Source organism: Ursus americanus, chromosome 33 (genome assembly GCF_024610735.1).
Source record: "Ursus americanus isolate L20-20 chromosome 33, mUrsAme1.1.p, whole genome shotgun sequence".
Taxonomy (NCBI): Eukaryota; Metazoa; Chordata; class Mammalia; order Carnivora; family Ursidae; genus Ursus; species Ursus americanus.
Genome location: NC_142159.1, coordinates 9,583,694 through 9,596,058, shown reverse-complemented (window position 1 = coordinate 9,596,058; position 12,365 = coordinate 9,583,694). Strand labels below are relative to the sequence as shown.

The 12,365-nt window shown below is 38.8% G+C and overlaps 1 protein-coding gene across 1 annotated transcript in view; it reads left to right on the top strand.

Moving 5' to 3' along the window:
• The window catches only part of YTHDF2 (YTH N6-methyladenosine RNA binding protein F2), a 29,634-nt gene extending 18,187 nt beyond the window's left edge, over nt 1-11,447 (top strand). The window contains exon 5 of the mRNA XM_045782272.2: nt 10,598-11,447. Coding sequence (XP_045638228.1) covers nt 10,598-10,621 — 24 coding nt within the window. The 3' untranslated portion in view covers nt 10,622-11,447. The remainder of the gene's footprint in view (nt 1-10,597) is intronic.
• The last annotated feature ends 918 nt before the right edge of the window (nt 11,448-12,365 follow it).

Sequence of the window (12,365 nt, the reverse complement as noted above, 5' to 3'; positions counted from 1 at the left end):
TGTTGCGAGCTGGAATTTGTTTTGCCCCAAAGCTTTTTTGTTCTTATGCTTTGCTGCATCTTCACATTTACCTTTTTTTTTTTTTTTTTTAAGATTTTATCTTTAAGTAATCTCTACACCCAGTGTGGGCTCCAGCTCACAACCTGAGATTGAGTCACATGCTGTACCAACTGAGTCAGCCAGGCGCCCCCACATTTATCATTCAAAACAGTTAACAACAATGTTCTGTTATCTACTGATGCCATTCACCTCTTTGAGGGTATATGAGGTGAGCATAATTAATTGAAATTTTAAACCTTTGTTTAAGCACTCAGGTTATACTTCCCTCATCACAAGCATCAAAATGGAGCTAATTGGATCTACTGTCTAACCTTGTGAAAGTTGCTGCTAATAACAGGCAGCAGGAATAAGGGGGAACACAAATGGCTCTGGATATAATGTACTCTGAAAAGATTATAAAATTGAATGGGAAGGTTTTAGTCTATCCCACTCTGATATTTTACACAGATGTGCAAGATTCTGTTTAGTGGCAGAGCCAGAACTAGAACCCAGACAAGTTGTTGGGTAATTCAGATCATTTCTGGCAAATGTTCCTTTACTTGGAATCCATAAGCCTGCAGAAGGATGGGGAGGGGAGCAGGGTGGATCTAGGTGTTTCAGAGTATAAACGAAAAGATAGTAACAATGATATAAACTTTGAGTCATCTGGAAAGTATTTACAGAAATACTGGTAACTAGGCTCTACACCCAGACTTATTAAAGTAGAAATTTCATTTAGTGAGCTCCCTGGGCGTTTTTTAATGGGATTAGAAGTTGACCGAGAAGTGTCTCAGTTTACATAAATTACGATCTGTGAGTAAACTGCAGATTTTTGTCCTCTCTCACCTCATGAAGGAGCATCTGTGGAGGCAAGGCCTTGGAACCTGCATTTTATCAGCTCTTATCTATAGGTATAGGTATCTATCTCTTGTATTTTTCAAGTTTGAGAACTCCTGGATTATATATATCATTAGTAAGTGTTTTTGTGTGCCTCCTACCTCAAATTCCTCGTGCTTATTTTTCCTGCAAGTTTGGTTTCTTAAGTTTCTTTCTTTGTACTGTAGTCCCGTCTTACCCCCAAACGTCTCTATTACCTGTTTGTCTCAAGACTTCATCTTTAAAAGCAGTGTTAGAATTCATGTGTGTTTGATAAACCTGGCTATACCTTTCAGTACTGTGGTATTTTGAGTAGTTTGCCCATTTTTAATCAGCTATCAGTATTATGAGTCTCTAATGAGTTGCCTATACTTTTTGACCATTAAAAGGTGCAGTCTCTTTTTCCTACACCTGTAACTTGATGTTATTTTATTTATTAAAAAAAAATTTTTTTTAAGTGAGGGGAGAGGGCCAGAGGGGGAGAGAGAATCTTAAGCAGGCTCCATGCCCATCGTAGAACCCAACATGGGGGTGGATCTCATGACCCTGAGATCATGACCTCCGCCAAAATCAAGAGTCAGATGCTTAACTGACCAAGCACCCAGGTGCCTGTGTAACTTGATGTTATAATCTACTTTTTAGAAACATTGTGGCTGTTTCTAAGAGACACTAATGTTTTTAAGTTTCACATTATTTAAAGATTTATTTATTTTAGAGGGAGAGAGAGAGTACAAGTGGAAGGGGCAGAGGGAGAGAGGGATCAAGCAGACTCCTTATTCAGCAGAGCCCTATGCAGGGCTCAATCCCAGGACCCTGAGATTATGACTTGAGCCTAAACCAAGAATCAGATGCTTAACCAGCTGTGCCACCCAGGTGCCACTAAGTTTTGCATTATTTAGTGTTCCTTTTACTATAGCTTCCTTTCTGTGTGAGCATGTTAATTTTTTAGAGAGTTTATTTTAAGCTGTAAATATTTAGTGACCACTAGCTATCTTGAAGTTGTCCAAACTAAGATGTAAAAAGGCTGGTTTTTAAAGGTAATCTGTGTTTTTGGATGGGGGAAGGGATTCTATAAAGTATGTTACATATGATGGGCCTTTATTTATGTATACAGATTGATATTACTTATAGAGAGCATGAATTCCAGATTCTGTGGTCTTGTTAACATATCATATTTAGAGTAGAAAGGCTAAGGGCTCTAGAAGACCTAAAATCTTATCTACCACTATGACTCATTAGAGCAAGTAAACTTCTCTGAGCTTTAGTTTTTTTAATTTAATTTTTTAAGGATTTTATTTATTTGGCAGAGAGAGTGAGAGAGGGAACACAAGCAGGGGCAGAGGGAGAGGGAGAAGCAGGCTTCCTTTGAGCAGGGAGCCTGATGCCGGGCTCAATCCCAGGACCCTGGGATCATGACCTGAGCCGAAGGCAGATGCCTAACGACTGAGCGCCCCGAGCCACCCAGGCACCCGTGAGGTTTAGTTTTTTTTTTTAAGGTTTTATTTACTTATTTGACACATAGAGAACACAAGCAGGGGGAGCTGCAGGGAGAAGGGAGAAGCAGTCTTTCCTCCCAGCAAAGAACCCAACTCGGGGCTCAATCCCAGGACCCGGGATCACAACCTGAGCCGAAGGCAGACACCCAACCAACTGAGCCACCCAGGTGCCCCACTTTCGTTAATTTTTTTCTTTTATTTTTTTTTTTTTTTCTTTAAAGATTTTATTTATTTATTTGACAGAGATAGAGACAGCCAGTGAGAGAGGGAACACAAGCAGGGGGAGTGGGAGAGGAAGAAGCAGGCTCATAGCAGAGGAGCCTAATGTGGGGCTCGATCCCATAACGCCGGGATCACGCCCTGAGCCGAAGGCAGACGCTTAACCGCTGTGCCACCCAGGCGCCCCAATTTTTTTCTTTTAATCAGAAAAATACCTTATTGTGGGTGTTAGAATCAAATTATATATAAATTCTTTTCATACAGATCTTTTATGAATGATTGTGATCTGTAATATTAGGCATATTTATGTATACACATAAATATATACTTGTTTATTTTGGATCATCAGATTCTTCAATAACTTTTGGCATGGTACTTAATAGTGCTACTGAGTTTCTGTTTTGGGGTCCAACCCTTGGAATACACTGAAGAGGGCACAAGAGTGAAAGGGAGGTCATTTAAGAGTCTGGCACATTCCAGGTGAGAGATGACAGTAGCTTGGACTGGAGAGGTATTAATGTTAATGGTTCTATAGGAAATTTTTGGAGGTAGAGCTTGAGAATATCAGATGGCTAGAAAGCATATTCTAATGATTACTTCATTCTGAATTTATCTGTCAAATGCAAAATAATGCTTGTACTGGGAATGGAGGGGATTTGAGAAGCTGTTAAAAACCTTATTTGTTAACTCGTATTCCAAAATGTTTTGAGAAATTGGTTTTATTGTGATATTAGTTTTGGTTCAAATGTAGTTTTTACTGGAAAAGCCAAGGAGTGATTTAGAGAATAGTCAAGGCTGTTTGATTTGGAGCTAGTGTTCTCTCATTATTTTAGTTAATTTAAAAAATGTTAATGTATGATTTATCTTACCCTTGTTCTGTTACTAGTCAGATTTATTAGGTACTGAAAATAGTGGCTTACTTATCTAGGGTTTTTACTTGTAACCCTTTTGGTAAAATATATATAGGAGTTCAGCTTCTAATTAGTTTTGGAAAGAATTTGATGGTAGGAAATATTATTATTATTATTAGTTAATGCATTAACTTCATCTTGTTGCTTCTACTTCAGTTCCCAGAAATTCATTCCAACTATATGTCCATTTCTGCACCTAGAAAAACTTAAAAGGGGATGAGAAGGTAGAAGATTTTTAAAAAAGATTTTATTTATTTGAGAGAGAGACAGAGCCTGAGTGGGGGGAGGGGCAGAAGGAGAGGGAAAAGCAGACTCCCTGCTGAGCGGGGAGCCTGACATGGGGCTAGATCTCAGGACCCTGAGATCATGACCTGAGCCGAAGTCAGACACTTAACCGACTGAGCCACCAGGCACCCTGATAGATTGATTGATTGATTGATAGATAGATAGACAGACATATATATATATAGATAGATATTTTTTAAGATGTATTTATTTTAGAGAGGGAGAAAGTGGGGAGTGGGGCTCTGTGCTGAGTGGGGAGCCCCATGTGGGGCTCAGTGCCATGACCCTGAGACCATGACTCGAGTCAAAGTCAAGAGTCAGATGCCCAACCTACTGAGCCACGGAAGTGCCCAAGTACAACATAGTGATTTGACTGGATAAGTCTATATGTTACATGCTGCTTACCACAAATGTAGCTTCCATCTGTCACCATATAAGGCTATGTCACCATACAATACCATTGACTATATTCCCTTTGCTATACATTTTATCCTCTTACTCATTCCATACCTGGAAGACTGTATCTCCTACTCTCCTTCACCCATTTGCCTATCCCTCCTAACCGCCCCCCCCCAGCAACCACCAGTTTTTTTTCTGTATTTATAGGTCTGTTTCTGCTTTGTTTATTCATTTGTTTTGTTTTTTTAGATTTCACATACAAATGAAATCATATGGTGTTTGTCTCCATGAAAGTGATTTTAGTATAATCACATTTTTTCATGTTAGCCCCTCAGCATTCTCTTACTTTCAGCCAGGGACACTGAAATTTCTATTCCTTTTTCTCAAGGCCCATGGGGACATAGGAAAAATTAGTTGAGGGCTATATAAGTAAATTTAATTTTAGGGATGAATATCAGTTTTTTAAGGTTAATAAAATATTAGCCAGCAAATAAATATATGCCTCAGTTGTGTTTAAGGGCTTCTTCATAGTGGAGGTAGTGGGATGGTAGTAGAAACAAGGGGATATTAAGCTAAATAGAGGAAAAATAAATCAGAGAGATCTATATGTATTACAGGAAAGGTTTCAAATGTGCAGAGTTTAGGTAACATTGCCACCTTGTGGTTTTTAGGATATTTCCTAGAGATGAAGTTTTGTATTTTATAATCGTAGATATGAACTGGGGAGGGGCTCACGTGCAATGGGTGATTAGTATGGATATTACCTCTAGTTATTTAGGTGACAGACCAGATGCTAAGGGCTAGAAACTCCCTTGGTTTATACTTTAATATCTTTAAATTTATCTTTGTTTCTTAAGATTGTTTCTTTAGTCTCGTTATTCCTGTTGAGATTGTGTATTGATTAAAGATTAGGATGAATGTGTCCTAATGGGAAATTTGGGAGTGGGGTGTGAATTCAGTAGATCTTGGCTATGGTTTTCCTCTATTCTTTATTTATTACTAGTTCAAGATCCTTAAGCTCTAGGAATGCATGCATCTTTCCTTCTAGCATTTGGGTTGTTTTCTGGTTAACTGGGACTTTATAATTAATTTTGTGTTTGTGCTTGAGGAGCTTATGTTTACCTTATTGTGGACAGCAAATCCATGTCAGGAGCTTAACCTCGACTGACCACTTTGGCCTGTTCTTACCACAGATCTCACTGTAACTGTCTAGCCTGTGGCTCTAGAAGCACTAGATTTTAAAAAGGGGTAGGCAGGTTCCACATGACAGCACCATAGGGAAGAAAAACTTGACACAGCACTTGCCCTACTATGATGAGTCAGTAGCATCTTCATGTATAAAAGCTGAATGTCCAACAAGACATAAATGTATGTTTTGCTCATGGCAATTCCGACTGGGACTTAGACCCAGTGGAGATCCAGTTTTGCTTTTATGTGCTCTTCTACTCTCTTCCCTTTATTATATATCCATCATCATTCTCCTGGTTCCCCCCAACTCACTTTTTATTTATTAAATATTACTAGGGTAGGACTTGTTTAGGAATGTCAGCAAATATAGCTGATCTACAGGTGACTTTGGCTATAAATTGTCAAAGCATTTAGTGTTCTCAGTGGTAATAGGAAAAAGTCACAAAAGTGAAAGAAAGCTGCAGTAAGAGAAGTCTTCTATAGAAATCTAAAAGGTTTTAATGTCCAAAAGTGTCTAAAAATAATGGTCCTTTTGTTAGAACATTCTCTTTTTCATCTTTTCTCATTCTAAAAGACTTGTAAAAAGCTACTGGGTAACTTCTTTTTTTGGACACTTAAATTTTTTTAAATTTATTTTTTAAGTAATCTCTACATCCAGTGTGGGGCTTGAACTTACAACCCAGAGATCAAGAGTTGCACACTCTACCAACTTAGCCAACCAGGGGCCACTATTTTCTTTTTTGCTAAAATACTCCGTGTTTGGGGCGCCTGGGTGGCTCAGTCAGTTAAGCATCTGCCTTCGGCTCAGGTCGTGATGTCAGGGTCCTGGGTTCGAGCCCCGTGTCGATCTCCCTGCTCAGGGGAGCCTGCTTCTCCCTATCCCTCTCCCCTCTGCTTGTTCGCTCTCTCAAATAAATAAATAAAATCTTTAAAAAAATACTCTGCTTAAGGACTTTAGTGTAGGTCTGAGGAAATAAACTCATTTCATTATTTTATTTATTTTTTGGGGTCGTGGCAGAAGAGAAGAATCTCCAGCAGACTCCCTGCTGAGCATGATGGGGCTTGATCTCCTAACTCTTGAGATCAAGACCTGAGTCAAAATCAAGAGTCAGACACTTGGGGCGCCTGGGTGGCTCATTCGTTAAGCGTCTGCCTTGGGCTCAGGGCATGATCCCGGAGTTCTGGGATCGAGCCCCACATCAGGCTCCTCTGCTGGGAGCCTGCTTCTTCTTCTCCCACTCCCCCAGCTTGTGTTCCCTCTCTCACTGGCTGTCTCTCTCTCTCTCTCTCTCTCTGTCAAATAAATAAATAAAATCTTAAAAAAAAAAAAAGTCAGACACTTAACAACTGAGCCACCCAGGTGCCCCAGAAATAAACTCATCTCAAAGTTTTATGAATTGTTGCACATGACTTTTAGTGTAGCCAGTATTTGCAGAAGAATTAAATGAAAACTGTAATATTCTCCCCATTTTATTGACTTTATTTTGAAATAATTTCAAACTTAGAGAAATTTCAAGAATAGTACACAGAATGCCTGTATACTTTTCACCTGGATTTGCCACTGTGCTATTTTGCCACATTTATTTTATTGTTCTCTTTGGAGATGTGTAATTTTCTCACCATTTGAAAGTAAGTTTCAGGTAGGTCCTTTTCTCCTCAGTATTTGCTGTTAATTCCTAAAAATAAGAACATGCACTTAAAACCACAGTACAGTTATCAACATCAGGAAATTTAACATTGACACGCAATACTGTTATCTATAAATCTTATTTTTATTTTACTAGTAGGTATTAATGTCCTTGATAGCCATTTTTTTTTTTTTAATGATAAGGTTCCAGTCTAGGATCTTTTAGTTTTCATGTCGTTTTGGTCTCTTTTAATCTGCAGTGGTTACATATGCATATCACAACCATAGCCACCCAGCTGCTTTCTTTATGACATTGCCTTTCTGAAGAGTATATGCTGTTTATTTTTGTAGAATGCACCTCAGTTTGTCTAAGGGTCCTCATTATGTACATTCTGATTGTGTTTTTCTGGCAGGAATACTACATAAGCGACTTTGTGTTCTCAGTGCCTCACATTAGGAGGCTGTTTATGCCATTATTGGGAATGTTATTTTGATCCCTTATTTAAAGTGTTCACCAAGTTCTCCGTTGTAAAGCTATTTTCCTTTCCTACTTAAAAAAACAAACAAAATCTGGTGAATTGTTTTTTCTATTGGTGCCAAATCTGTTTTACTTTTCAAGATAGTATGTGAATACTTAAATATCTTTATAATCTCTGAGAAGATGGATGTTATCTTTATTATTTGTAATTACATAAGCTTATTTTTTGTGTACACATCAAAACTATTTGGAACTAGAACAGCAATTAATTGAGCTTGCTGGAGTGTATCAGTGTGATGTTTTCTTGATGTTGATCAGGAGATTAAGACGCTAATGCCATTTATTTGTATGTAATTTGCATAATTTAAAATAAACCTGTGGGGCGCCTGGCTGGCTCAGCCGGAAGAGCACGCAACGACTCTTGATCTCGGGGTTGTGAGTCCGAAACCCATGTTGGGTGTAGATACTACTTAAATAAATAAAACTTAAAAAAAAAAAAAGGACCAGAATTTTATTTAAAAGTCAGTTGTAGCCTGTTACCTACTGCTAAATTCGTAAGTACCTTATAAGTGAGATTAGTTGAAGACCTAGTCTTTGCTTTCTAGGAGCTTTTTGATTGAGTTGGGACTAATTTTACATAAAACAGGACAATGCAATTTAATTTTAATTGTGGGTGCAGGTTTAGAAAGACATTGAAAGCTGTGGTAGTGAAGGAAGTCTCAAAGAAAGAAGGGGGTGTAATGTACTTTGAGGAACAGAAGGCCATATATTCCTGGCTTAATAATAAAAGCATGGGAATGAGATTGAATCAAGAAACACTGAAGAGTCCAGATTTTCTGAAGCCATGTGTTGATTATTTTGGTCCGTAATAGAAGAGAGGTTAGGTAATGGTATCCATCCAGATCATGAAAGACGAAACAGGTATATGAGTTTAAAATTGATGAGAAGCAAGGTGCTGTTTAAAGTTTGACTTTGATCAACTGCAGAGATTTTTTTTTAAATTGCAATTTTCCTGTTATAAGCAGGACATTTATTATCAAACTTTGGAAGAGTATATAGGAAGGGCAAGAAAAGTGAGGGGAGTCAAAACTTTTGATGTCTTTTTTTATGTTGGACTGAATTTTTTGTTCTTGAATTGGGTTTGATTTCAAGAGATAGGAGTGTATGGCGTGTTATTTTGTTAAATTTGAAATTTCAAAATGACTGAAGAAATAATATCCCAGATTTTGGTATGTTGATGAATTTATCCCTGAATTCCAGGTACATGAAATGGGACATCAGAAAAAGATAACTGCTCGGGTCGCCAGGGTGGCTCAGTCGGTTGAGCATCCCAACTCTTGGTTGTGGGTTGGGTCATGATCCTCAGGGTCTTGGGATTGAGCCCTTTGTGGAGCTCTGCACTCAGGACAGAGTGTGCTGGTCCCTCTCCCTCCCTCTCTGCCCCTTCCCCCACTCACAAGTGCATCCATGACACTCTCTCTCAAATAAATAAAACCTTTATTTTTTTTTTTAAGATTTTATTTATATGTCAGAGAGAGAGCACAAGCAGGGGGAGCGGCAGGCAGAGCAGGGAGAGGGAGAAGCAGACTCCCCACTGAGCAGGGAGCCTGATGTGGGGCTCGGCCCCAGGGCCCCAGGGCCCTGGGATCATGATCTGAGCCAAAGGCAGATGCTTAACTGACTGAGCCACCCAGGCATCCCAATAAATAAAATCTTTATAAAAGAAAAAAGATAACTGCTCTTTCTGAGTACTGTTTTTATATCTATGGATTAATTTAGTCGTGGGGTAGTCAGTTCATCACAAAGCTTCACTTTGTTGACTTTTACATAAGTATTTGTAATAACATGGCGTTGAGAAAGAGCCTATGTAGTATATGGCCCTAGATTTGAATCCTAGTTCTTATTAGGTAATACTGGTCAAGGGACTTTTTTGAGCTCTAGTTTTCTTAGGAATAATACAGTCCCTGCAGCGTGGTTATGAAGATCATTATTATGTATAGTGTCTGGAACATGGAAACCCATGAGTGGTAGTTGCTATTGGTTTTAGTAGGAATCATATTTTACCATGGGTGAATGGGAGCACATGACTCTACTCAAGTAGATTGATGAATCGAGTAGAGAAGTTCAGGCCTGTGTGCTCCTAAGCACTTAATGTTTTTTGCTTTTAAAAGGCATGTAGATTGAGGGGCACCTGGGTGGCTCAGTCGGTTAAGCAGCTGACTCTTGATTTTGGCTCAGGTCATGATCTCAGGGTTGTGAGATGGAGCCCTGCCTTGGGCTCCACACAGGGCATGGAGTCTGCCTAAGATTCCTTCTCCCTCTGCCACTCCCTTACTCCCTCCCTCTCTTAAAAAAAAAAAAAATGTGGATTGGGTCATAGTTTAAAAGATTCTAAAGCTGTTTAGGATAAACTTATGAAAGGTACATGAAGAATGATTTTTACTAAGAAATGAGCATTTAGATTTATTTCAGGGAAAACTTAAGTAGGGGAGTCAGTTTTCAAAATCCATCTCTAAGTGGATTTTAAACTGTCCCTAGGGGAAGAGGGTAATTTTTTTTTTCTATGGATTAAGAGCTTTCTGTATGTCAGCCCATTAATTCTCACACAGCCCTGTGAGATATGTCTCCTCACTTTACAAAAAAAGGAAATTTGAGGCCTATGAATATGCCTAAGGCCTTAGGACTAGTACAGGATGCCTTAGTACTGTTAGAGTTTTTTTACTATACTCTATGTGCTGCTTCCCTTCTTTAGGCTTTTGACGCATGTTTGAATTACTTCCGTTAGGCCCATATTTTGGGGGTTTGACAAGTATTAGCCTAAGCCAGCTATCATTGGAAAATCTGTTTAAGTCATGGAAGAAATTTTAAAGTTAACCAAAAATAATTTTGTATTAATTGGGATGGTTGAGTGTTTACTACTTTGATTTAAAATATAGGAAGTAAAAGTTTTTATTTGTGAGGTATATTCTGTTTAGCACAAATAACAATTTCTGCTGAGTTATTTGTAAAGTTTTAATTCTTCAGCATGTTCAGATAAGTTTTAAACTAACCATTTCAATTCTTTTTTTAACCTCTGTAGGAACGTCAAGGTCGTGGCAAATAAAAGGCAGTTCTGCACAGACGCAGCGGCGGTTGCATCTGCGTGTCCTAAGAGGAAAAAAATGACCTTCAAGAGAATTAGGACTTTTTTCTTAATTTCATTGACTTCAGAGACGATTGCAGACTTGCAGTTTAAGTATTGGAATTTCACAAAAGACATAGGACTTAACTGGAAAATGAAAAAAAAAAGAAAAAGAAAAAACTAAACAAAAAATCCCTCTAGGTAGTTTAGGTGAAAAATGTCCCTTTTATTTTGGCTTTGGTTGTGATTTCAGAGCATAATGCTTTGTTTTTTTGTCTTTTTACTATGTTTTTCGGATTTTAAAGTCCGTAAGTGCATACAGTTTTCTCTAATTTTTAAACCCTTTCCTCTCCCCATTTTGACATTTGCACTTGGAGAACACTTGAGTTTCGAAGATTTTGGGCCTCCACCCCAGAAAGTGGGAATTTGGTTTTTCCCTTCCGAACTGGAAGAACATTTTTATGAAGAATTTTTGTCTTGGAGAATTTAACAGTGTTACCCGAGGTTGTGTCTTTAAGGGTGGTTCATTTTCTCTGACCCTTTGTTACTCAAAGTAAAGTACTAGGAGTCCTAAGAAATTTTCTGTTCTTGTACATTATACTGATTAAGTCAGGATTAATTTGATTTCAAAGCTAATAAGAACAGTGGTAAAAACTTGTTTACAGAAATGCATTTTGGAAGAGAAAAATATTGTAAAACGTGTAGTGAATGTTTCTTCAGTTTATTGTTCAGCCAATGAGGAAAGGGCATTGCCTTTCTTTTTACCATTAATCACTTCTCAATAAACGTGAGATCCTGTTGAGCATCACTTCTAGTACCGTTTATTAGTAGGGTGTGAGTCTTCTGTGTTTTATGAAAGATTTGCAGTGTGAGGAGTTGCACGAGGTGAGAGGGCACTTGGTTTTCGAAAGTTGGCTGAAATGAAATACTTCAGGCTTGCTTTTGTCCAGGGCAGACAACCGTGACCTCTGTAAAGAAAAAGGTGGGCCAGAATTCATAATGCTTCCCAGAGAATGTCGAGCCACTGCTAAATCATTCAGCAAATATTTGATTATGAGTGCTTATTAGGTGCCAGGCCCTGTGCTAACCCTTCAGAAACCTGGCCAGATAGTGCATAATTTTATTTGCAAAGTAGGTAGGGCCCAATATCAAGGATGTAAGTGTTTATTTTGAAATACTGCTTATCTAGAGAGTATTCCATGTGGGTGCGGGTCTAAGAATAAATTCCAGTGGGGCTTGGTTTTTTGTGAACCATATAACCATAATGGTATTTGATTTACCCTTGTTTATTTCTCAAGGTTTGGGACTTCTTTGCCTTAAAGATTTAGCCCTTGGGGTGCTTGGCCGTCTTAGTAGCATGGGACAATTTTTTTTTTTTTTTAAGAGGGTGGAGGGAGGGGCAGAGAGGGAAAGGGAGAGACTGAGAATCTTAGGCAGGCTCCACACCCAGCGTGGAGCCTGATGTGTGGGGCTCAGTCTCACAACCCTGAGATTGTGACCTGAACCGAAATCACGAGTCTAATACCAACTGACTGAGCCACCCAGGTGCCCCAAGCATAGGACTCTTGATCTCAAGGTTGTGAGTTTGAGCCCCATGTTAGGTGTAGAGATTATTTTTTTTTTTTAAGATTTTATTTATTTATTTGACAGACAGCCAGCGAGAGAGGGAACACAAGCAGGGGGAGTGGGAGAGGAAGAAGCAGGCTCCCAGGGGAGCAGGGAGCCC